The 27677-nt window shown below is 39.9% G+C and overlaps 2 protein-coding genes across 2 annotated transcripts; both read right to left on the bottom strand.

Moving 5' to 3' along the window:
* Positions 1-2964: 2964 nt before the first annotated feature.
* On the bottom strand, positions 2965-5019 carry rx3 (retinal homeobox gene 3). Its single transcript, XM_034096624.1, has 3 exons — positions 4761-5019; positions 4187-4416; positions 2965-3405 (listed from the first exon to the last, which is right to left on the bottom strand). The coding sequence occupies exons 1-3, from the start codon at positions 5017-5019 to the stop codon at positions 2965-2967; spliced, it is 930 nt and encodes a 309-aa protein (XP_033952515.1).
* A 3509-nt stretch (positions 5020-8528) lies between these two features.
* cplx4a (complexin 4a) lies at positions 8529-14136 on the bottom strand. The gene is made up of 3 exons (XM_034096613.2): positions 13973-14136; positions 11398-11485; positions 8529-8756 (listed from the first exon to the last, which is right to left on the bottom strand). The coding sequence occupies exons 1-3, from the start codon at positions 14134-14136 to the stop codon at positions 8529-8531; spliced, it is 480 nt and encodes a 159-aa protein (XP_033952504.1).
* Positions 14137-27677: the final 13541 nt, after the last annotated feature.

Genomic DNA, 27677 nt, shown 5'->3' with positions numbered 1-27677 from the left:
GTTCCATCCCATTTCAAGTGCTGTTCGAGGCTCGGTAACCCTCGGAGCACACTCTCCAATTACAGAGCTTGAGGACTATCACGGGGTTTGTCAAACAGAGCACATGGTGTAGTCCAAATGATAGCTGGGGATTCTGGGTAGTGTAGTGTCTTCTGCCATCCTTTACTCCGAATCGAAGGGGAAAAATACAAAAGCATTGCACACAATTTAAACCAATCAATGTTGTGTAATTAACAAGGATAATCTGGTGTTTTCTAGTCGATGAGTAGTGCAGATATCACTGTAAAATCAATCGACAGTAAGGGGAATACTTACTTCCGGGTGTACAATTCTCCGTTATCCAATGAGAATGGACGCTCACATTGCCTTTAAGGGCAGCCGACACAAACGAATGCCGTGCTTCCATGAGCGTCCATAGAAGCATATGGACATCCCGGAAAGCTGAAAATGGACGCTAAGGGCCCCCCCCTTGCGTTGAAAATGGACGCTAAGGCCCCCCCCCCTTGCATTGGAAAAAGCCGACACAGGGGACTTGACATAACGTCAACATAGGCCGACCTGGGAGTGAGGATGTGTTGGGATGGCAGCTCAGTGCCCCTATGGTCATTATTTTTTTGCCACACACATTAAATAGGAAAATACTCTGAGCATGCGCAGTGTAGTTTTTACAGTCACCGTTCACTTAGACAGTAAGAGGGAGGGGCAGGATCGGGTTTTGTCCCACATGGCTCTAAACAGCTCAATAGGCACACACTGTAGACACTAATTAGAAGAACACAGACTAAAACAGCAATGTACAGACGAATCAGATGATTAAACATGATCTTAAAATATATTTTTTTAAATATATATATATATATATTTTTTTAAATATATATAAATATATTAAATTATTTCTTTGCATTTTTTTGTAATCATTATTTGTAATACTTTCTGCTAACACTAGGTGGCCCCACCTGCCCCTAATGACCAGTCGCCACTTGCCAGTAGACACCCGTCTCTTCACAGAGCTCACCGCTCCAAAGGGGGCATGGTCGGCAGCAGCTCAGTTAAATACAGATTCAGAATCAGCACTTTAGTAACAGGGCTGAAATAGAGGGATGTGAGGCATGGGTGCTACAATGGGTGATCTGTTTGGTATTTTGAGCAAAACACTTCAGAGAGATGTTTTGTATAGATATGGCCCTATAATATATTGTTCAAATATAGTATAATATGGGACCTTTAAAATAGGAACTCCACCTGTACAGTAACCAGTTTGTGCCACCAGATGGGAAAGAAGAGCATCCACATTTTGAGAAACTTCACTTTAAGGTGAAGCATTTCATAATTATAATTACAGATGACAAGAGCAGTTTATGGTCCATTCAGTGAGCTTTGATGCTGCTTCTTCCTCATCAGAATAAACACAAACACACCCCAGTGTGTATTTAGGACAGTAGGATAAATGATGACTATTATTAGCCCGCAGGGGTTGCAGACAATAGGAAATGCTAATTGAAACAATTTGGTTACACACATCTTTTTTTAAAGTGTTCTCTTCTGTCCTCATTTGTCGTGGATGATTGGACAACAATAGAGGTACAAGCCACTTTCACCCCGTCATTATGAGCCCAGGAGCGATAGGATACATTTTACTGGAGTTAATGAAGTGGAAATAAGTGGGTTGACAAAACTATATGCAAATCAGAGAGAGGAAGTCTGGGAGTTTAAGCTGCCTCTTTATTCCACCCTTCTTTGTCTTTAAATTAAATGAGTACATGTTATTAAACTTGATACCTTTTGTAGTTTGCTGATCGGCCTTATTACATCGTGTTTAGACAATAACAAATTATTCTCAATGTGAAAAAAAGAAAGAAACTCCTAAAACTGTCAATCGACTTTCCAATTGTAACAAGTTTTGCATTTAGTGTTACATTGATGTTTTATTGATAATGTTTCCCAACAAGGATATCATGTTAGAGGAATGCACCACTAAGGGGTGCTGTGTTCATGTACTTCCACTCTGTAGCAGATTTATGATACTCAAATATGTTTGACATAAATTTGATTTCAACAGATGAACTATATAAATGCTGTATTGCAATATATTTCCTTTTGCATCTCCTGAACATTATATTCATTTTGCCAATTTGTGACAAATTGCCCATTAAATGTAAAACATTCTCTAAGAAAACATGCCAGCCACAATTTTGTTTATGAAATGTACATATAAAGTTTATTGTGTAGAGAAAATATTCACATTTTTTAAAAATCTTTTATGATGAAGATCAAAAAGCAGCAGGGACAAATTAATTAAAATGAGGAGTGCTCCATTTACAAAAGAAGAATAAATACTGATGGGTTATAATGGATTTGTTATATCGGCAACGTAACACAGATAACAATGGGATGGGGCTGAATGAATGTAAAGTAAAAACAGCTTATAGAGGAAATAAAGCAGAGGAAAAGGACCAGATCATCAGTGTAGTTTTCATAATTTCACAGGAATTTCACAGTTATTTTCACAGATTTTCTGATATCTAAGAGTTTCTTAAGGGTGACATTTTCCTCTAAGTCTCCCTTGGCATTCATAAGCAAAAAACACACATTTAACAAGTGATTTATAACACATCATGATGTGGTTGTAAATAGATACAAGGACATTTAGTATTTATTATGTACAGTATAAAGACCGAATTGTGTCTGTTAATACCTCAGCTAACTGGTATGCGTGAATTATAGTTGTATCTTGTATTCACTTGCAACTTTATCGAAGTGTGTTATAAATCATTTATTAAGTATTTATATCCTGCTTATGAATGCTAAATAGTGAGAAGTAAAGTATTACCCTTATTAGTGACGAGTCTCTAATCCTGCAGTTTTCCCTCTTCCAAAAATAACAATCCCGTCATCATGAGGAGTCCGTTTCTCAAAAGATGCAGCATTATGCATTCTGGGTCCATTTGATACCTCCCCTCTTCATCACCACGTCTTCCCAATAGACTGAATATGTTCCTTTGCTCTCATCCTCAGTGAAGCAATGCTGGTGTTCCTGGGGTCAGCAGAGCAGTGGTAGGCGGGGGGCGGGGGGCACATGGAGCCCATGGAGCCCATGTGGGGCAGGTGATGGCTGTGTCCCAGGAAGGAAGCCGGCATGGAAGAGGTCATTGAGGGTGGAGGAGAGGGGGTGTAAGTGCCCGGGAGGCCCTGCGAACCTGTGATGAAGCCGGGGAGGGACTGCAGGGAGGTGGAGGTGGTGAGGGAGGTGGAGAGCCAGGGGTCTAGCTGCAGACTGGAGCCCAGGGAGCTGCTGGGGGAGCGGCTGAAGGAGAGCAGGGAGGAGGAGGTTTCCTGCAGCTTGATGGAGCTCACCTCCAGCTTCTCCTGGCGACGCCACTTGGCCCGTCGGTTTTGAAACCACACCTTGAAAGTAAGAGGAGGATTTTAATTTTCAACTCAATTCAAATGTATACAGCTTCATTCCTTTATCCAAAGGCATTATAACAGATAAGAGAAGAGAGGGAGAGAAACAAAACTTTTAGAGCTAAAAACAAAAATCTTTAAAAAGAACAAAAAAACGAATATTGTGTAAAAGTCTTTGAACATGAGAAATCTGGAGGTGACAATTATCAGTTACTAAACGAAGCACTTCAGGATTTAAAGTTATATCATTGTATAATCATTAACAAGGGATTGTTACAAATATAATTTGTTATATAATATATTGAGAGAAATTTCTTTCATTATTGAAACCATGATGAAAGCTAATTGAAGTTTAATATTCTGTGAATACATTTTAAATATACATTTCTAAAATAAATTAAATCAGTTTTTGCTGTTCCTTGAAAAGTACAAAATGCACTGATCCAAACAATGTAATTTCTATCAGGTTTATTAGGTTAAAGATTACAAATTAAATCACTTTGAACAAAATAATTGCGCAATATCACAACTTGGTTCTTTATTGGTCTTTTTTATACATCTTAAATGTGATGTAGTAAAATAAGATCTACACAATATAAACTTTAAATCGAACATTTCCAACATGCTTTTGGAAACACTTTTTGGTGTTCTTCTATATTTCTCTATATTGCCACAAATTCCTATTCATTGTTTTATAGAGACATGGTTCCTAATATATGGCGGCTGAATACATGTGGCTATACTCAGTGAGAAACAGGCCGATGGCAGAGTTAGACTTTACCTGCACTCGGACCTCCGGCAGGTTGACCTTCAGAGCGAGCTCTTCTCTGCTGTATACATCCGGGTAATGGGACTTTTCGAAAGCTCTCTCCAGTTCGTGGAGCTGGAAGGTGGTGAAAGTAGTCCGGTTCCGACGGTGTTTCTTCTTCGGGTTATCGTCATCCGACAGTTTGCCGTCCGGAGAGTCCGGGCACACCGAGGCTTCCGCGGCGCCGCCGGAACAACAAACACCTGCGGGGAGAGGAGAGTGTGAGCACCGGGAGAAATAGCCGGGACAGCTGAGCAAGATTTATTTAACATCTAAAATATAATGATTTTAATTTTCTCTTCTTTTTTAGTATGTTTTTAAATCTTCTGAAAGAATCAATAATGTGCGCACTTCATGAAAATTAGACCTGACTCCAAACTAATAACAAGTGGTTGCGTTTCATCAGAAATGGCTAAGTCTAAATTGAATATAAAGTTATAACGGTAAGCCTCTCTTTTACAGATATATAACATGACGTGTTGTAGATTATACACTCTTTACACTTAATTTATTTATTATTTTTCTGGAGAAAAATCACGAAACTTACTGTCAAAACTTTCTGAAGAATGACTTTTCTTCAGTGGAGACATAATGACATTCCGCTCAGCATCTTTCACCAGGACTTTCTCCGTCACGACGTAGCAGGCCGATTTGTGGAAGAGCTGGTCCTCTTTAAATCCCAGTATGGCGTCTATGCTGTGGATTGTGGCCGGGTTGTCACCCGGGCTCTGGACGGAGCGTGCGGTGGGAGACAGGCGCTCATCCATCATCATCATCACCTGGGAAGCTGATCCAAGAAGCCACATTGGTCGAAAGTCCCCAAAAAATAGTCGGAATAACGCTGCTTAAAGATGTGCAACTAGGCTATTCAAATATATTGCTACTCTTTGTGCTTGGTAAAGTTGTAAATTGCAGAGCCAAGAGTGGAGAAGTTACGCACAAGACTCCAGTAAGCCCGTCTTGCTCAGTGGATAGGAGCATCTTCTGAGGGGGCTTTTAAAGCAGTGCCGGCTGTAAGACCCCCTACCCATGTGGCACCCCCCTCCTGCACGTCAGAAAGGGGACGTCCTGTTGGATTTGGCCCCGGATTTAGGGGTAACTGTGCGCCCATGCAGGCACCAGTACGCACACCCTGCCCGTAACTCCTCCCCATCTTAAGTGCATCAGTCAGTGTTGGCTCTAAACCTACTTACATAAATCTTAAAACCATCTTTCCACTCCTCCAGATGTCATGTTCATGTCAGTCTGCGAAAAAAAGAGGAAGATTAGGCCCACAGAGGCACAGATTAAGGTACAACAAAATCATAATTACAAGATTTCTGGTCAGGACATGGATTGCAAGATGAAAGCTTAATATTTAATCAAAGATATTATGGCCAAAAAAGAAAGACATTTCATTTAGTTTATTCGTTTTGTTGACCTTAAGGAAAAATCATGCACCTCCTGACACATGTTGATTAAACAAGACTTTTATAGACTCATTAAAATAAATGAAATGTAATTAATAAATCATATTTAAAATAAAAGGGGATTCTCTAACCCGTTTTTCATAAGTGTTGAGTCAATTAGGGTTACAAAGCCCAAACGACAACACGTTTTGGCCATAACCACTTAACAGCAAACAAAGATTGACAGCAGTGTGGTAATCCTGCTTAAGGGGATTACATTATTTTACTCAAAAGAGTTAAAACCCTTAAAACTATTTAGCTTCTCCTAATTACAGAAGGTGACTTTATCCTTTGTTTGGCTAATGGGAGGGGGGTCAGAGGGAGAAGCATGCACTGTTCTAATTAGCAGCAAAAAGTTGTGACTTGATGCAAAAGTTTATATAGCAAAGGTGCTTGAAGAAGCTCTATTGTTTTCTTGTCTGGAGCTTTGACAGTGTTTAAGGTATATTCAAAGCTTTATAATAGTTTCTTGAGGTCTATACCCGAAACGTTTATTTGAGTTTGAATTGACTCAGTTTTATTGTTAAATGTGAAAAAAGCTGATCATACAGAGTCTGTCAGATGCTGGTTAATCTTGAAAGATGCTTGAACACGAGCTGAAAGAAGCTTCAACATAATAACTTTCAGTTTGCACAAATTAGAAAAGGAAACAAGTTAGAGAGAAAAAGTCTTGCATGTTTCTCAAGTCAAACTTAATTTGAAAGTGAAACTTCCACAATCTGAGACCGATCATGGTGCTTATTCTACAATTTGTTCAATATTATTATAAGGAATAAAACATTTTGAGTTTTAAAGTAACAGTTTAACATTTTGAAAAGAAAGGCCACTCTTGTAATTGTCTGGTAAATGTTCTGCTACAGCAAGCAGTTGGTTAGCTTAGCACAAAGGCTGGAAACTGAGGCAAACAGCTAGCATGGCCCTGTCAGAATTTTGTTTTTTAATGGGCCACAACATTGAAGCTAATTCATTTAAACGTTACAATTGCGACATTGATCATCACACTAAAAATAGGATGTAATGGTAATGTGTGTTTTTTCCCCAGGGGGTTTTATGCCAGGCTTTTTCTTTGCCGTTAGCAGCAGTGAATCCCTTTATTTTAGTTTGACTGTTTCAATTGTTTTTTTGCTTTTATTGGACAGATTGAAATTGGAATATCAGGAATCAGTTATAACAGATACAACATGTTAGTTAGTGAGCTTTAGAAGTGTCGGTAGGTGCTTTTGGTTTCCTTCAGTTGGAGCTGCTTCATTGGGTTTGCAGTCTTGTGCTAAGCTATAAGCTAACAGTTGCAGCTGTTACTCTATGAGAGCAATATCAACTACTGATATAACTCCCTGCATAACAAAAGATGAGTTTATTTCCAAATGTGTCTTACAACAGCTAACATTAGCTTGTGCTGAAATAGGACTGAATAGGTGAGTTTAATTTAGACTTTATATTTTTCATACTTGATGACAGGCTCTGTCCTATGACTATTTTTTCATCCTCTTTTTCTTGAACAAGTAGAATGCAATTTCTGCAGAACTTCATTTTGTCCTGAGCTATTCTCAGATCCACAGAAAGAGAGAGAAAGAGAGCGCGGTGCACACGCTGAAACCTTGTCTCTGCTGATCCTATTAGATGATAATCTCCAGACTTGCACAGCCGTTTAAACTTGGGTTCATGTGAAACTAAACGTGGAGTCCTCCTCCCCCCCATTCTGCCTAATCACCCCTCACAAGTGTTTGGATAATGCCCAATTAAATTAAGACCATTATCTTAATTCACTGCATTAGCCCTGATTCAGGTAATTGGGATTAATTGAAGTTGCTTGATTTAAAATACTTAATGGTTGTACAAGCATAAATCACTGTACAGACAGTGACTTTTGACAAGCTAAGGATCTTTTAAATGAATAATAATTGGCTTACACTTGGAGCTTAGTAAAGACATTAACATAAAAAAGCATATGACGTTGTATGTGAAATGTTGGAATGCGTTTTCTAGGACCACAACACAAGCCGACATATTTCATGTATTCAATATACATCTTTATTTGAACAATACATTTACAAGTATACCTCCATTCTTTCATCTGTGTTTATGTACATTGCTTTAAGTTTTGTGGAATAAATGATTCAGTATTCTAAAGTTAGTTTCTGCAAATGCTTGAGGCTCAACATCTTTTCTTACAGTTCAAATGTGTGTAGAAATGTTAAATAAATAAAACATGTTGGGATTTATGAACACTGTTTTCATTGTGACAACACCAAAAGAAAACAAAAATCTAAAAGTCATAATTAATTCAAACACCACATACATAAAAAAAAAAATCTAAAATAACCAACAAACCAAAAGGAAAGTTGAAACACAGGGTAGTTTTGGTTAGTTGTATATTTGACTGAAAACACACTTTCAGAGACTTTAGCTGTCTCATTTTACAACAAACAGAAAAAGTGAACATTAGATGGCGTGAAATCAATGTTTTGAAAAGTATTGTGGCCTTTAAATGTGAAAAGGAATACTTGGCTTGGAAAATCACTTTTCTACAAAATGCATCAAAGGAAAACAGCCATTGGGGAGAGATGGGGCACTGTGGTTGCAATTAAAATATGTTCAGTTTATTGCAATCATAAGTTGTAAATGACAACCCATTCAGAAACAAGCTAACAGGGAATGTTACAGTAAATCCTTCAGTAGATGTTAGCAGGATGATTTAGCTTATAATAAAAGTAAATTCTTGGTTTGCTGTTGTAACCAAATCCCAAATGTATTTATACAGCTCAGCCTGCAGATATCCAGAAAGGGTTGGAATTCATTTTCCTGTGTCATTCTCTTCCTCGTCTTCCTCATCATTCAAACATAGACTACCCCCCCCCCTCACATGTTCACATGACGGAGCACTTCTCCTCTGCTTTTGTCTTCATTTCGGTGACGGTGGCTGACGCCTTCTCCTTTAGCTGGTCCATGTCCATGTTCTGCAAGTTCTGAAACTGGCCCATGAGGGAGTCCTTGCCCTCCTCCTCCGTGGCGTCCTCGTCCACCATCTTCAGCAGCTCCTCGGGAACGTCCACGTCGTCCCCGGCCATCTCAATCATGTTGTCATCCTGCTCGCTCTGCACACCAGGAGAGAAACACAGACACGATTTAACATTCAGTGTGTGTGTGTGTGTGTGTGTGTGTGTGTGTGTGTGTGTGTGTGTGTGTGTGTGTGTGTGTGTGTGTGTGTGTGTGTGTGTGTGTGTGTGTGTACATTACATGTTACTTGTGTACAACCAGTGTGTATTGAGGAGGCCTTTGTTTTCAAACTATAAGATATCATAATGGCTCTTAGTTGGTATGACATCTCTTTGTCATCCAGATATATTTCTTTATGACAACATCTTGGAAGGAAACAGGTCAAAATACTCTATTTTAGAGATTTTCGGGTAACGTTTGGGTAATTTAATTGAGATGTACAACATTAATTAATAAACATTCACAAATGTTATCTTTAAATCATTGGTGCTTAAACACTATAAGGTAAATTGTAATAGTTTCCCCAAAATATTATTGTACTGACAAGTTATGATATATATTAACTTTCAAAGTACCAGACAGGACCGAGGGTATTTTCTATTGTTTTCCCCGATATAACAGACTCTATATTTTTGGCATTTAATTAATATTTGCAGGAGTAAACAACTTAAAGGCTTTTTACAGGATTAACCTGCCGTCAGTCTGCTGCATATCCAAAGCATTCATAATATCTTTGACAAACATTGCAGGTGTCAAGCTCAGGTTGTTAGATGATTTGTTACCTACTTTCTAGCTACAGTATTCATTGATTAATTGAAAAATGATACTGCCCTTCTTTTATTAAACTTCAATTCCAATGTAAACACATAGCAACTTTCTAATACTGCAGATTGGTCTGTGTTTGTTTTCAAACTGTAAGACCTTAGGCAGACTAGTGAACACAAATAGAAGAGCTCTAGGATCTAGGTCTTAATCCACGTTCAAGAAGCTGCTCTCCAGGATATTCTGCTCTCTCTGTTTTCTACATTTTCTTAAACAGACTGGAGTCTCCTTTCACTTTACTTTATGTGCCTTTTGCATCATAGAAATGCTACGTTTAAAGCCTTTTCCAACACACGCAATCTAATCGCTTGAATAGTCATGCAACAGGCAGCGTGCTGGGACTACTTTAAACTCAATCTGTGGGATTACTTCGGACCTGCTTTAGCCTTTCCTCTCTGAATCCCAGCGATAGTCTAAAGATATCCACTATAGCGTTGCACGAGACCCTAATTCCATTAGACAGACAGCACCAACTTCCTGTTTCTACCGCACACTTGTACATTCAAATATATATATATGATTAGATTATAATTGTTTCTCACTAACTCAGCATGTATGTACATTCCAAACCTCCTACCCATTCAAAGACACATAATTAACAGTACAGGATCCCTTTAGGTTCCTTATTATCGTTTGAAAACCCAATCAAATGCACATTTCACTTCTAATAAAGGCACTTTGTCATTTGTTCCTTTTCAAACTGGAATGCACTGTAAACACCATTGAGGGAAAATTAATTAGATCTATATGTTCAGACTAATGCTATTGTCCTCATCATATATGTGTGGTTTCAATTTAAAAGACAAACAGTGAAAAGAAGTGCAGCCATTGTTTAAAGCAGGAGACTGAACAATAGAGAGTCTGTCGCGTTACATGTAGGAAAAACCTACAGCAGCCAAGGTCATCACTGCATTCAGGTACACACAAATACTGGTATTAGAAAAGCTGTATAAGAAATCAATTTTGCTCTTATATTATAAAAACACACTATTAAGTACTAGTCAGTTTTAAATTAGATTGAATTATAGGATAGGAAACACTCCTGTATGAATCTCTAAAAGACCTACTTAAAACGCCAACATACCTGTTGTGCTCCTGCCATTACAGCTTTTTGTTTAACAGTCCTTTAAATCCTGCAGTTGCTCGATTTACATCCACTAAAATAGATGCTGCTCATGCTGCCGGCGTTCCCTAATGAGCCTGGGACACCTGCTCAGAGGCATTTGGCTTTCTAAGACCCAAGGTGCTACATGGGACACATATTAACGTCTTCCAGAGCGCAGGTTGAACGTCCTCCTCGCTAATCTATACTGGCACGGCTTCCACCTCCTGTCGCACACGCTGCAAAGTGCTGCTGTTGGATCATTATAACCTCAGCCATGATCCATTTAGAAGACTGAGAGAATTAAGAATTTCATATATATATATATATATAAAAAAAGTATTTAGTATGTTGGATGGTTTCTTATTGGCAACACTTACATTTGTATTCTTATTTGTCATTTATTAGCAGCAACAATAACCCTATGTTTTTAAGTCACTATCATTTAGTGAAAAAGCAGATGTTAGTGTTCATCAATGTACTTATCAACGAAGTTAACCCCTGTGTGCCTTCATACGTTGGAGCAGCTGTATAAAAATGATAATGAAAGACAATCTATTGAAATATCGTAATCATATAAAATATGTCTTCATCTGAGAAGTTATAAACCTTGAAAATACTGGCCATTTATAAAACACTTAAAATGCCCTTTACTAGATTAGAAGTAAAATTAATCACTTATTAGACATTCCTTTGGTCCTTGTAATAATAATAATTTATATTAATAGTAAAGTATTATGCATTTGTGTTCCTTTTCAGAATATGAATATAGAGTACAGATTGCATTTTAAATATGAGAAATGATAACTCTTTACCTTTGGCAGCCTGTATTTGTCTCTGAGGCACACCCTGAGTGTCGCCCTCTCTGCTTTCTTGTTTAAGAAATCTGCATCTCTCTCCATCCTGAAATAGAGATTAAAAACATGTTTACCACAATAAACTTTGCTGCCGGCCTCAGGAACATCCCAGGTTAACAAGAATTGTTTCAGTTCAATCCCTTAGAAAGGAGGAAAGCTGCAGCAAAATACCAGCAAAGTGGAACAGAAGGACCTTGTGTTGTTATCAGTGCTTAAAAGACAGCATAATACATCTTTCAGAATTTGAGTTTCATGAAAAACAAATTCTCTTTTGTTTTGGTTGTTTGCATACATACACATGGGCCTAATTATATAGACAACATATACTTGTTCAACTCAACACCACCTACTCCAGTTCACCTGAATATCAATAAAGCATTAAAGCTGAAAAAAGACAATTAACTAAAATAGTGTTTACTGGGATTACGTTTAATTAAAAATAATAAATGTTGACCCCATCTATCACTTCAAAATATAGCAATACCTCTCATTTGTGCTGGAGGGGCTGTGGACGGGCGGGAGACTTCACACATATATTTCGGGACTGTCCAAACATTCAGGGCTTCTGGAAGGATGTTCAAAAGTTGATTAAACGGGTGCTGGGCATTACCTTTACTTTGGACCCAGCACTTTATATACTGGGTATACTGCCCAGTGATATGGACAGAAATGTAGCTTTCTTACTAAGAATTCTTCTTCTAATTGCGGAAAAAAATGATAACGGTCTTGTGGCTGAAGCCGCAGCCCCCCAGCACAGTCCATTGGAGAAACAGGGTAAAAAATGACCACAGCTGAAAACGGATACATTCGAATAAAAATGGTCCCCATTGTATTAAACAAGCAACACCAGAACTCTAGCAGCACCTCCTTATTTATTTAAATTTATTTATTTTTCATTTATTTTATTCACTGCACTTGTACTCGTTTCATCTGGATGGTAAAGCACTGGCTCTTACTATCAATGGTTCAGGTATTGTGCGATCATATTGCCGATGAGGGGGAGTGATAATGTCTGTAATATGTTGATAATGTTTGCACAATATGGAAATTGATAACATCAAGAAACTGTATGTCCTTTTGGTGTCCAAGGAGGGCATGAATGATTAACCCTGATGTGCAGTTATGTAAGCATTTCCATGTATGAAAAAAAGAAATCAGTGCAATAGGTGTATGCTGTAAACATTACAAATATGTTTTTAAATGGTTTGTTTTCTGCAAAGGTTATGCAAATGAGGATGAAATCTGATGCCTTTGGTGTAATAGTACTTTGTTGCACTACCTAATGGAAAATGTTTAACACTATTGGGCTATTTCCAGTGTCATATCCTATTGCTGAAATCTGTAATGTGCACACCTACATGTATTTGCCTAATTCATGTTATAGATATTATTTCATACTAATACATTTATTTCAGTATTTTGATTTGACAAAGACAGACTCACATACTTTCCTTCAGCCAATTACAGATGGGATTATTAGGCCAGACTGAGTCAAGCAGATTGGAAATCAAGCCAAGACGCCACCATTAAAAAATAATTGATGCAACAAAACAGTGGAGTGAGGTTCCTGACACACTGTGCATTTTTTATTTTGACTCTTGGTCTGGCTAGATAGTTTATACAGAAAACATCCGTTAAATCGAGTCTACAATAATGGAGAATGTTGTCATCTTTTGAAATCTACCTTTATATTTACAATTACTATTTTAATACCAACATTTTAAGAGAGGGAAGGCTGGATTAATCTTCTTATGTAATACGGGATCTGTTCGCTGCTGCAACATCTTCTCACAAAAGTCCAATTTGTAAGAGGAAATTATTTTTCACACTTTTTCTTTCAAATTAAACATAGGATGGAATAACTTGTTGCTAAATGTACATTCATACATTAAAATCATGTGTATTATGTTTACATAAAGCACAGCAACATGGCAGTGTGCAAAACCAAGCTACCTGCTGTATAAATAACATCTACTTTATAAAAAGATGTATATATTCCATTAGAAATAAATGAAATCTCATTTATCATAGTGTTCGGTTTGAATAATCCAATATGTTCAGCTGTCAAGTAAAAAAGATTCACACAGAGAATAAACTGCCTTTATAAATGCTTCAAATTGAAATTGATGTTTCAAAATCTAGAAATTCCCCAAAGTGTTACATATTGTTGTTCTTGCTGCAGAAATAGAGGGCAGATTACGGGAGATTATTGATCCAGGCAGGACCATTAGCCCCAGCGCGTCATCATGCAGGAAAGATCGAGTAGGGTGGTACCTGTGACCTTCAGCAACAGATGCTCTTCTCAAAAACACACCCAGCTTGTTGTAAACTCATGAAACGAATATATAAATGAGGGTTTACATTTAGTTAGGGTACGGGTACAAAATATGTCAGTGCAAAAGAGGGGAGAGTAAACAGTGCAGTGAAGTAGAAAGTAGTTAGTCAAGGTCAGATTGGACATTCTGCAGCCATACTGTTTTCAATGGGCCAATGGCATGAATTGAAAATGGAGCACCGTCCATGTTGTACTCACTTCTCCTCCACCACCTGTTTTTGATACTCTTCATACTCTTCTCGTGTCATCCCTGCTGCTTTGGCTGGATCTGTGGGGGCGGCCTCCTCTTCTTTGGCACCTCCACCACCAAGGCCAATTCCTGACAGGGGGTTCCCAATCATGCTCTTGATCAAGAAAGCCATCTTGAGTTGCTGTGTTCACTCTGCGAGGGTGAGAATATTTTTTTTTGTAGGTGAAAGTGATGCTGCTCCCCTGATGGCGCCCTCCGGTTCGGCTTTCTATAGCTGTCAAATCCAGTGGTAGCTCTCTAGCTAACCTGCTGCTTGTCTACGGAGCCAAGGACACACTGACGACAGGCAACAGACACACACACACACACACACTAACACACACAACGGCCATAATCTGGATTTAATCCTCCCTGCTCCACCATGCTAAGAGGCAGATGGCCTGTTTTTTGTCTATTTTTAAAGCATGTAGACCTGTGTAGATGTTTATCTTTATTAACTTTGACACTTTTTGCATTCTTTGGAGGAACTAGGTGCAGCTCTCATCGTAAAAATGGTTTTGGAGATGGCTGTCCTCAGTTTAGGACCATACATGTGTGGTTTCCTCCCACTACTGCTTAATCATATTAGTAAAGTACTGACTGGCCCGTGTGCAGCTTACAGCGCAGAGAGAGAGAGAGAGAGAGAGAGAGAGAGAGAGAGAGAGGAGCGGGATTACTGCGTTGTTTATCCCCCACTGGGGCCATACCGTGCTATTGTTCAGAGGGAGGTTGATTGACAAGAGTATGGGAGATGGGGAGAAGGCGGCTCTGGTTTCACTTCATCAAATCACTACATAGCTATTTGCAAGCTTTGGTGAAGGACTTGTTGATCACCCAAATATTCTTGATTAAAAACAGAAGATGTTCATCTCTAACCAGGGGTTAAATTGGTCGTGGTTCAGCATCCAACGCTCTTACGTAAAACATTTTATAAAATGCTATTCAAATGAGTGCGCTCCTTATAAAACGCTGCTGCATACCAAATCCAGGGTTTCCTGCCAGTGTTGTAGTATAGAGATGTTTTGACTTTTGAAGCTGTTACCCCAAATGTACAAACCGTATTGTTGGTTGGCTTGGTGAAGGTGGCTCTCTGTATGTTTAAAATAATGAAAAAAGTCATATGTTGTAAATATCATGAAAAGAATAGTATAGTATCTTGACCAACATGAAAGTAATTTTATAGTATTGTTATGAACCTGGGTCATTATGTCTGCATTTTCTGATGTGTGTGTGTGTGTGTGTGTGTCTGTGTGCAGGTGCTTCCTGGTGATTGGACCAGTTTGCCGATTGGCTGCCTGCTTTCTGATTGGACTACCTGAATGACATCAGCACTATTTGTGAAAAAAAGTCATAGTATAGTGTGTCGAAATATTTGAGAAAAAAGACATAGCGTGTTGACCAATTTGAAAAAAAGTCATCGTATACTCTGTTATAGAATTGGAAAAACATCATAGTAAAGTAAGGGGAAAGATTTGGAAAAAAGACGCAAAAGATGTCCCATATGGTAGCGGTTAGGATTCCTGGTTTTTCACCCAGGTGGCCCGGGTTCAACTCCTGGTATGGGAACAGGTTTTATAGGGGGAAAATAATTAAAGTATAAACTGTCTTAAATAAATGGAAAAGAGTGAGTTGAAAAGTAGAAAAAAGTCATAGTAGAATATGTCCAATGTGAAAAAAAGTAGAGTATGTCCAAAAATGTGAAAATTCATAATATATTGTGTCAATACATTGGAAAAAAGGTCTTTCTGGCAAGGAAATATCTCCATGGAGAAAGGCCATGAGCGTGAAAACAGAAAAAAAGAGAGTGTCGATAAAACTGAACGCAGGTGGCGAAAAACAAATCTCCAGGTTCACTTTGAAATCTATAAAGAGAGACTTGGCTTTTATAATTTGGAATTGAAAATTGCACGACAGTCTTTCTTCTCTGACATCATTACCAAAAACAAAAACAACGCACGTGCCTTGTTTGCTGCCGTTGACAGACTAACTAACCCCCCAGTGTCAGTAGCCTCTGAATTTCTATCCACCAGGGCGTGCAATGAATTTGCCTCCTTCTTCACTGACAAGTGCCTCTGTATCAGGTACAGCAAATGTTTTGTCCCTAGCCGCTTTCACACCGCAGGACTTGCGGTACTTTAGTGCCGGCACTAAAGTACCACTAAAGTACCACGGCACTAAATCCACCAGGGGGCTAGTGCCAATCGCATTCACACCGCAGTACTTTCCCTGAGGCACGATTACGCTGACGTCACTTCGTCTTCTTCTTCTCTGGGTTTACTGGCAGGCCGCAAAACCACTTCACAGCGAGTACAACAAAAAAACGAGAGAAGAAGAACTACACGGGGGAGGAGGGGGTATAAAGCCCATCCGCTGTATGAGGCGTTTGTTTACTTTCCGACCTCAGACATGATGGAGTTCATAAGGGTAATTTACAAATAAAATACCCCATTATAACAATGGACTTTATCTTTATGTATTTATTATATATTACCCCCTCAGGCTGATTTTGGAAAAGGACATCAACCCTTGTTTGGTGTTTTTCCCTTATTTATCTAAAACAAATGACATGATAAATTACTTGTGTTTGTGTGTAAGACTTGTGTTTCTGATCAATTCAACCACCGACACCTGTCTGCTCTCACATTCTTCTATTCTGCAAATTTGGGGTGGGACACAATAAATAAAGCTTCGCCAGTTTGTTTGTTTTATTGCACAGTCAAGACATAACAATAACGGCATCATGCTGTTCCAGGTGTGTCGTATGCATGTAAATTGAAGTTAAATAACAGTGTGAAATGTAAAATAAAGTGTAAGTAGTTTCAAAACAATGTAACAGTGGCAATATATATATATATATATATATATATATAATAACAATAGAAAATCGTTACCACTCTTATTATTGTGGTCTTTAATTTTTTTATAGTCCTGCCTGAGTTTCTTTATTTTTACCCGGCATCCGTGTGCACTGTGCACGATTCCCAGCTCAAGTAGCGAACATCGCTCAAAACATTTGGAGTTGGGAACTGCTTTCTGTAGAAGATGCTGCATCCCGTCCTTGGAGTAAATTGCCAGAAGCACCGACAATTCCTCATCATTCCACCGCTCCGGTGTTGTAGTACGTGTGGTCATAACTGCTTTAAAGTACAAAAAAAACACTCGCTCAGGTGTGGATGTGGTTTTGTAGCGAGGAAAAAAATGGCTGCCTAACAAAACAAATTCAGAGTCTAACGGGGCGTGGTTTGCAATTCGCCCAGCCAATAGAAATAGAATAGAAATTGGCACTCTTTTGTCACCAGGTTCGTACCACCTCTCTAGCAGGGACTAAAAAGTACCAAAAGAGTTCCAACAGTTCCCGGCACTGAGTAGTCCCGGCGGTGTGAACGCGACATTATTGGTACTAACGGAACTAAAGAACTAAAGTACCAGGGAAAGTCCTGCGGTGTGAACGCGGCTCCTGTGTCCACTTAAAATCAATTCAAACACCATGACACAATTCCATCAGATTAATGATAAAAACCTAGAGGACATTATTCAACTTCTAAAATCCTCCTCCTGCTGCCTTGATATTATTCCAACAGGATTTTTCAAAAATGTTTTTCATAGCATGGCCTCCGATCTACTTCATATAGTAAACAAATCTCTTCACTCAGGTATTTTTTCACAGGCCCTAAAAACGGCAGTCATTAAACCGCTTAAAAAGAATAATCTAGATGCTTCAGTAATGAACAATTACAGGCATTGGCCTGTCAAACCTCCCATAGGTAAAACCATTGAAAAAGTTGTCTTGCAACAGTTGAGTAATTTCTTGCATTTAAACAACTGTTTCGATGTGTTCCATTCAGGCTTTCGTCCAAACCACAGCACTGAGACTGCTCTTGTAAAGATATTCAATGACATCCACTTAAACACAGACAGTGGCAGAACTTCAGTGTTAGTATTATTAGATCTCAGTGCTGCGTTTGACACTGTTGACCACAACATATTACTAGACCGACTGGAAAACTGGGTGGGACTTTCGGCAACAGTTCTAAATTGGTTGGAATCCTACTTAAAGGACAGAAACAACTTTGTTTCTATAGGTAAATACACATCTGAGTTGACAAATATGACATGTGGGATACCTCATGGCCCCATCTTGGGGCCTCTTCTCTTTAACATCTACATGCTACCACTGGCTCAGATAATGAAAAACAACAAAATAAGTTATGCGGATGACACCCACATTTACATAACCATTTCACCAGGAGACTATGCTTCAATTCAAACACTGAGTAAGTGCATTGAACAAATCAATGACTGGATGTCTCAGCACTTTCTCCAATTAAACAAAGATAAAACTGAGGTAATGGTTTTTGGAGCCAAGGCAGAACGTTTAAAAGTTAGCGCTGAGCTTCAGTCTGCAATGTTCAAAACAACAGATAAAGCCAGAAATCTAGGTGTAGTCATGGACTCTGACCTGAGTTTCAACAGTCACATTAAAACAGTTACTAAATCAGCCTACTATCACCTAAAGAACATATCTAGGATTAAAAGACTAATGTCACAGCAGGATTTGGAAAAACGTGTCCATGCGTTTATCTTTAGTAGACTCGACTACTGTAATGGAGTCTTTACAGGTCTCACTAAAAAAATCTATTAGAAAGCTGCTGCTGATTCAGAACGCCGCTGCTCGAGTCCTCACTAACACTAAGAAAGTGGATCACATCACTCCTGTTCTGAAGTCTTTACATTGGCTTCCTGTGTGTCAAAGAATATATTTAAAAATACTGCTGCTGGTTTATAAAGCACTGAATGGTTTAGGCCCAAAATACATTTCTGACCTACTGCTAAATTATGAACCATCCAGATCTCTCAGGTCCACTGGGACTTGTCAGCTTTCTGTCCCCAGAGTCAGAACTAAACATGGAGAAGCAGCGTTCAGTTATTATGCTCCAAATATCTGGAACAAACTCCCAGAAACCTGCAGGTCCGATGTAACTACGACTACTTTCCAGGCTGAAGACTTTTCTTTTTGTCACTGCTTTTAATTGATATATTCATATCTTAAACTGCACTGTAACTTTAATTATCTTTGTTTTTTATCTTTGCTTTTAAATGAGTGTTTTTAAATGTAATTTTATATCATTGCTTTTAGTGTTTCTAGATATCATTTTATAATATGTTTCTTAATGCTCTTAATGTCTTTCATTTTTGTAAAGCACTTTGAATTGCCTTGTGTTGGTGCTATATAAATAAACTTGCCTTTCCATTTATTTAAAACAGCTTATACTGATTTACTATGACGTTTTTCACATTTTTGGACATACTCTACTATGACGTTTTTTCCAATTCTATAACAGAGTATACTGTACTATGACTTATTTTGATTTTTTTTAATCACTCTTTTCCATTTCTTTAAAACTGCTTATACTTTGATTATTTTTCCCAAATAAAACCTGTTCCCATACCGGGAGTTGAACCCAGGCTGACTGGGTGAAAACCAGGAATCCTGACGGATAGACCACCTATGGGATATCTTTTATGTATTTTTTAAATATTTTTGGCATTTTATACCATTACCTTTTTCACAGTTTTGTATGGGGAAAATAATCAAAGTATAAGCTGTTTTAAAGAAATGGAAAAGAGTGAGTCGAAAAGTAGAAAAAAATCATAGTAGAATATATCCAAAAATGTGAAAAAACTCATAATCTAGTGTCGAAAAAATTGAAAATAAGTAATAGTATAGTGTGTCAAAAGAATTGAAAAAAAGTCATAGTATCTTAACAAATTTGGAAAAAAGAAAGAAATCATGTCCCTATGGTCTAGTGCAGGGGTATTCAACTAAAATTCAACGAGGTCCAGTTAGAGAAAATCTCACCATTCAAAGGTCCGGAACTTCAAAACGTCGAAGGGTGCATTGATCACACCTAATAGTCCGCTCTCTGGTGCGCACCAGATGACAGTTTGTTACATTGTTTCATTTTTCAGAAGGTTCGGTTTGCGTTCACACGGGCAAAACTCAAACGGACTATAAACTTTAAACTAGGGCTGTCAAGTTAACGCGTTAATAACGCAAAAAAAAATTAACGCCACTAATTATTTTAACGCGATTAACGCATGTGTATTTTTTTTCCTCAGCCGCCCCGTAGTTTCAGAGCGCATCGAGTTTAAAATACCATCTGCTGACAGCCCCGCTCCTGCCGCCCGCTTGTGGCAGACCACACTTCCAAGCTCACCGGCAGGCACCGACTGGCCATCGGGAGGGTGTGTGTAATGTGGCCCGAGCGAGCGAGAGAGAGAGACCTTACGTGCTTGTTGTTGTTAGCATCTGGTGCTAGCTAGCTGCGCTAACGGATATAAGGAGCTGTTTAAATGAAAACAGAGGACCGACATTTCGCCACAACTGCGCCGAGCACTTGATGCAGACAGCGGCGCGACACACACACACACACACACACACACACACACACACACACACACACACACACACACACACACACACACACACACACACACACACACACACACACACACACACACACACACACACCACACACACACACACACACACACACACCACACACACACACACACACACACACACACACACACACACACACACACACACACACACACACACACACACACACACACACACACACACACACACACACACACACACACACACACACACACACACACACACACACACACACACACACACACACACACACACACACACACACACACACACACACACACACACACACACACACACACACACACACACACACACACACACACACACACACACACACACACACACACACACACACACACACACACACACACACACACACACACACACACACACACACACACACACACACACACACACACACACACACACACACACACACACACACACACACACACACACACACACACACACACACAATGAGAGGTTCCAGGTTGTTGTGTTTAATATTCATGAGAATATTTGTCATTGTTCAAATGATAATAAACATTAGCATAAAGCATATTTGTCCACTCATATGTTGATAAGAGTATTACAAATTAAAAATATTCCTCTAAGGTACATTTAGAACAGATAAAAAATGTGCGATTAATTTGCGATTAATCGCGATTAACTATGGACTATCATGCGATTAATCGCGATTAAATATTTTAATCGACTGACAGCCCTACTTTAAACACAAGTCATGTGCTCGGAAATGCTGTTCAACCATTGGTCAGACATTAAGGGGGTACAAACGCAAATCCCGGCAATTTCTAGCGGAGCCTCCGCCATGGAGCATCGGCACTTTCAGCAGGTTATTCTCATGCTGCTGTTAGTCTGGAGATCAACAGACATGATTATATAATCAGACAACGTCCGTTAAAAAACATTACTACATGGCTTTGTTGAATACTCGATTCTGATTGGTCAATTCAAAACACGTGACACGTTTTTAATCCAGAACAGACAGACCGCTGTCAAGGATTTATTGACCGTTGTTAAGGACGCTCACATCTGCACAAAGAGAAGACTTTGGCTGAAACTAACTGACAAGACAAGAGCGACAAGAAAACAGCGGAGAAGTAACGGGCAGAAACCCTCCTTTTTACGCAGCGGTCCAGACATAGGTCAGACGGCGACACATATTCAGTTGCCAGTTACTTTGGCATTAGGGCAGGGATATCTAGATACTTCCCAAGGTTTGACATAATGAATTGTGCTACTTTTAAAGCAAGCAACGATTTTTTCAAATCTGTAATCAAAAAGCTCCTCAAAAACGCTATCGAAGCAGTTCCTGCCGTTGGTACGTTAGTTCAAACAGTAACAACGGACTATTTCTCTTAGCGGATGCAATTTAAATACATAAAACTATTTTTTAAATCAATTAAATAATTTTCTAAATCCACAAAAGCATTTCAATTAATATTGGGAGTCATGTCGTTACTTTGTTGAGAATGTGGCCATGTAATAAGCGGGATAATGTAGCTCCTGGCCATTCGACTGGGGGTGATATCCTGAGGAAAGACTCACGGTGGCTCCAAGGAGATGGCAGAACTCCTTCCAGAAACGGGAAATGAACTGTGGGCCCCGGTCTGACACAATGTCCCTGGGAAAACCATGAATGCGAAAGACATGACGTAACATGACCTCTGCCGTTTCCTTGGCAGAGGGAAGCTTGGATAGTGCAATAAGACGGTGGTGTTACCTTCTGATATCGGTAGTCCGGTGACAAAGTCCATCGAGATGTGGGACCATGGCCGATGAGGAACTACAAAACAGGCTACAGCAACCCCATCTGTGCTTCAGTGGAGGTCTTGTTCCTGGCACAGACAGTGCAGGCCGCAACATATTCTGCCACCTGCTTCCTCATAGCCTGCCACCAGAAACGTTGCTTGATCATGAAGGTTGTGCGTTACACTCCAGGATGACAGGTGAGCATAGACGTGTGAGCCCAGTGTATTACCTGTGATCGAACGGAAACAGGGACAAACAACCTATTTCGTGGGCAACCCCTAGGTGCCGGGGTCTCACCATTTGCCTGCTTCACCACTGATTCTATTGGCCATGAAACTGCTCCAACCACACTGTGAAGTCAACTTGAAAAATCCTCACAGGAGATCAAGGGGTTAAAAAGTCGGGCTGATTGACAGAGTGGCAGCTGTCTGAAATCAGTCTCTAATTGCTAATCAGCGTCGCTGCACCTTTAAAAGCAACGCATCTGAAAGAAGGGCGGTAATCAAAGCTGGAGAGGGACAAACTAAAGAGCGTGCGTCCAGCAGCAGCAACGAACCAGCAGAATAAACGTAGAAGAAGCAGCACTGGTGCAGCCATAAAAAGCTGGAGAAGCGGCCGGTGAGAGACGAACTATGTGTTTAGTCAAGTCATACAATTTACCGTTCATGGCGCACGTTAGAACGTGCGTTCTAGTTCAGTGTCATTTGTTTGTTTGATGTCCTCAAGCTAAAGCAACATGATTGTTGATTTAAAAACGAGTGCGTTTTGTTTATTGAGATATGTAGATTGGTAAAAACAGTTTGCATGCTGCTAAGAATTCAGTCTATTATATTTGCATTTTTAATGACTGCATAAGTTAAAAACTGTTTAAAACATAACTTAAAAAAATACATTAAGAAAGTAAGAACAATATTCACAAGTGTTAAAAAGTATATGTAAAGCATGTATTTTTTCATTTATAATTTTGATGTGCATTTACAGTAATGATGTTTTATTTTTCATTTAAGGTTTTTTACCTTACAACTTACAACATAAGCTGTACTACAACAACAAATACCAAAGTAAAGAAAAACTCAAAAGAAACAAAGTTGTGGTCATTGTACGAGTGAAACCCAGTGAAAACCTCCTATGGACTGTACCATCCCTTTCAAGCGGGGAAAACTGCAAATATACCCAAGGGCTTGACACACACGGTTAGGTGGAAGGATGCTCTCGGGCTCTTTGGCAACAGGTTCAGGATCATACAAACGTGACAATACATCAGGTTTAACATTCTGTGTGCCTGGTCTGTATGACAATACAAAATGAAACCGATTAAAAAAACAATGACCATCTAGCCTGGGGTGAGTTCAGTCTTTTGGAGTTCTTAATGTATTCCAGGTTTTCATGGTCAGTCCAAACTAGAAATGGTTGCTCAGCCCCCTCCAACCAATGACGCCATTCCTCCAAAGCTGTTTTAACTGCTAAAAGCTCCTTATTCCCCACATCATAGTTCCTTTCTGAAGTTGTCAACTTACGTGAAAGGAACGCACATGGGTGTAGCTTGTTGTCCTGGACAGATCTTTGGGAAAGCACCGCCCCAATGCCATCGTTGGAGGCATCCACCTCCACGATAAATTGTCTCTGTGGGTCAGCCACTCTGAGGATTGGGGCAGTCGTGAACAGTTTCTTGACCTTCTGGAAAGCTTCATCCGCCTGTATATTCCACTTGAACATGACATGGGGAGAGGTTAAAGCATGTAAAGGTGCTGCAATGCCACTAAAGTTTCTTATAAACCTCCTGTAGAAGTTTGCAAAGCCTAAAAATGGTTGCACCTTTTTCCTGTTGGTGGGAGATGGCCAATTGGCCACTGCACTAACCTTCTCTGGATCCATCTGGATTTGGTTGGCCGAGATGATGTACCCCAGGAAGGAGACGGTCTTGACGTGAAACTCACACTTTTCAGCCTTGCAGTAGAGTTGATTCTCCATCAGGATTTGCAGTACCTGGCGGACATGATGGGTGTGGGTCTCCTCATCGGGTGAGAAGATCAAGATGTCATCGAGATAAACGAATACAAACTTGTTGAGATAATCCCTCAGCACATCGTTGACAAATGACTGAAAAACTGCCGGAGCATTGCATAATCCAAATGGCATGACTAGGTACTCGTAGTGACCACTGGGAGTGTTAAAACCGGTCTTCCACTCATCCCCCTCTCGTATCCTAATGAGATGGTAAGCGTTTCTCAAGTCCAGTTTGGTGAATAGTTTTGCATCCTGCAAAAGTTCAAAGGCTGAAGACATGAGAGGGAGTGGGTATCTATTTTTAACTGTTATTTCATTAAGGGGACTATAGTCAATGCATGGACGGAGGGTACCATCTTTCTTATCGACGAAGCGGCCGCTGGGGAGGAGGATGGTCTGATGAGTCCAGTTTTTAGAGAGGAGTCAATATAGGACTTCATAGCCTCCCTTTCCGGTGCAGAGAGAGAGTAAAGTCTCCTTTTAGGGATCTGAGAACCAGCCAACAGGTTAATGGGACAGTCATAAGGTCGGTGGGGAGGTAGGGACATGGCCCTAGTTTTGTTAAATGCTTCCTTTAAGTCCTGGTAACACAAGGGCACTTTAGTCAGGTCGGGATAATCCGAAATGGAGTCAGGCTTATGAGTGTGTTTGTCTTGTTCCTTTTCAGGTTCTGTGGAGAACCTAGGAAGGTCTGAACAGGTCAGCCTACAGCCTGGGCCCCATTCCTTAACCCTCCCTGATCGCCAGTCAATGATCGGATTATGTTTGATCAGCCATGGATAACCCAAAATCAAGGGGTGTAGTGCAGAGTCAAATAACTGGAATTTCATTTCCTCTGTGTGTATTGTCAATGGTTATTTGGACAGGTTCAGATACATGGGTTATTTTAAATAATAACTTGCCATCTAAGGCACTGGCAGTAACAGGGGAAGTCAACGGAACAGTCTTGATGCATAGTCTCTTTGCCAAACTCCAGTCCATCAGACTTTCGTCGGCACCTGAATCGACTAATGTCCCCACAGTAATGTCTTGGTCACGCACTTGAATATTTACCATGGTCAATGAACGTGGAGGGAAATCAGTTGCAGAGAATTGGCTCACCGGCGCCCTCCGTCGTACCGATGAGCCCCTCCTTTTACTGGGAAAGAAGACACCACGTGACCATGATGCCCACAGTAGTAACAGCTTCCTTGTTGGACTCGGCGCTGTCTTTCTTCTGGAGAGACCTTGGCTCTGCCCAGCTGCATGGGTTCCTCCGGTGCAGCCGAGGGCGCTGGTTCCTTGGGCGAGGCTGAGGAAGGTGGACTGGAGCTCCATGGGTGTCGAAAGGCAGGTGAGTGACCAATGTGGCTCGGAGGTCGTGCACTGGTTCTGATTCTCTCCTTCTGCCTTTCATGAAGCCTGTTATCAATGCGAATTGACATGGCAATGATGGAATCAAGATCTGTGGGTAGTTCATGGGGTGCCAACTGGTCCTTTATAGAGTCTTGTAGACCATTCATGAAGGCATCAATTAAAGCAGGGGTGTTCCCCCCACTGTCTGCTGCTTGAGTACGAAAATATATTGCATAGTCTGTCACTCTCTGTTGTCCCTGTTTGATCTGCATAATGACTCGTGAGGCTTCTCTGGAAGGTGATGAGTGATCAAACACACGGCTTAGGGTCTGGGTAAACATGTTCAGTGACTGACATATGGGCGAGTTTCTTGACCACTCGGCTGTAGCCCAAGCAGCGGCTCTACCAGACATGTGGGACAACATAAAAGCTACCTTAGATTGGTCCGAAACAAAGGCAGCAGGGTTATGAGCAAAATGTAGTTCACACTGTACCAGAAAGGGTCGACAGTTACCAGAATCCCCGGAAAACCTCTCCGGAGGAGCCAGGCGAAGCGTCGATCCAGGTGGGGTGGTGTGATCCGAAACAACAGCAACAGACGGTGAACCTGGCATTGCTGGAGTAGGTGCAGAGGAACCGTCTTTGAGGGGTGAGAGAACTTGCTGCATTTGAAGTGCCAGGTGATTTACTTGGTTGGTTACAGCTGATTGGAATTCATCCTGACGATCCGTGAGACCAATCATTCCTTGGTTGATGGAAGACAGCTGTTCAGCATGGAGGGTTAGCTTAGCATCCTGCGCTAACACATCGGCCTTGAAGGAACCGGAGTCGGCTGAGTCCATTTTTGGCCAGTTCGTTCTGTTAGGAACCTTACAGACACTTGGACTCAAATGCACGACTCAAAAGAAAGTTTGTTCAAAATAGTCTTTACTTTGGAAAAGTATAAAGTTCAAACAAAAAATCACTCCTAAGAGGCAAAACGTAGCAAAGCAAATTACAAACTAAATAAACTTGACTATGGTCACAAAATACAATAATCTCTTGGCGAGACAAGCTGGCTCTCTAAATGGCACAAGGCACAAGACGAACTGGCACAGGACAAAGGGAGACAGGACTATTTATACATGAGGTAAGGGGGAACAGGTGGAAACAATCTGGGGCGGGGCAGACACTGACGATGGCGGGAAAACACACAAAGGGAGGAAGTAAAGGGACCTGAAATGAGACCAGAGGTAAGTACAAAATAAAACAGGAAGTGCAATGACAGGACTAGACAGGTGAACAAAAAGACTTGACTAAACATAAATCTAACCTGGGTTATGAACTAAACGTGAAACAATAACATGAACCTGATTAACATGAACAATTTAGCAGACATGACGGGATGTTACAAATACTATATAAAATATTATTATATATTGTGTCGAAAATGGGTTATGCAAATGCAAAGAAACAACATAGTATAGTATTTCCAAAATGTCTGGTAAAAACGACATAGTATATATAGTATGTCCAAAATATGCAATTAAAAAGGTACCATATGGTCTCGGAATGAAGATTCCTGTTTGTCCCCCAGGGGGCCCTGGTTTGGGAACAAATTGTTTACGGGCAATGTTTTAAATATGCAAAGAACTATGACATAAGTCGAAAGAAATGCCAAAAAACAATGAAGTATACTATATCAAAAATATGCATAAAAACGACATAGTATAGTAAATCGCTAAATTTCAGGAAAAATGATATTGTATAGTATGTCCAGAATATGCAAAAATACGACAGTGTAGTATTTCACCTTTTGCAAAAAACAACACAGAAAATGTTGAAAATGTCAGGAAATATATTGTGTACTTTGTCAATAAAGAAAGAATGTGTGATCTTACAAATGCCCCTATAACTCCATACTGTTTTAAATATTCTCCAGTGGTGCAATTTGCTTTGCTTTTTGAAATATCATCAATAATTGAGATGCACAAATCTTTGTACAGTAATTGCTAACTAGAATACACATAAATCATGGACAACCAGGAGACATATCTTTACATAATGATTACCCTTAGTGGAGAGTATCTGACGCAATAAAAATAAGCAGAGAGTGA

This window comes from Pseudochaenichthys georgianus, chromosome 12, assembly GCF_902827115.2.
Source record: "Pseudochaenichthys georgianus chromosome 12, fPseGeo1.2, whole genome shotgun sequence".
In the NCBI taxonomy this organism is placed as follows: Eukaryota; Metazoa; Chordata; class Actinopteri; order Perciformes; family Channichthyidae; genus Pseudochaenichthys; species Pseudochaenichthys georgianus.
The sequence above is the reverse complement of the archived record's forward strand: the minus strand, read 5'-3'. Positions and strand labels throughout refer to the sequence as shown.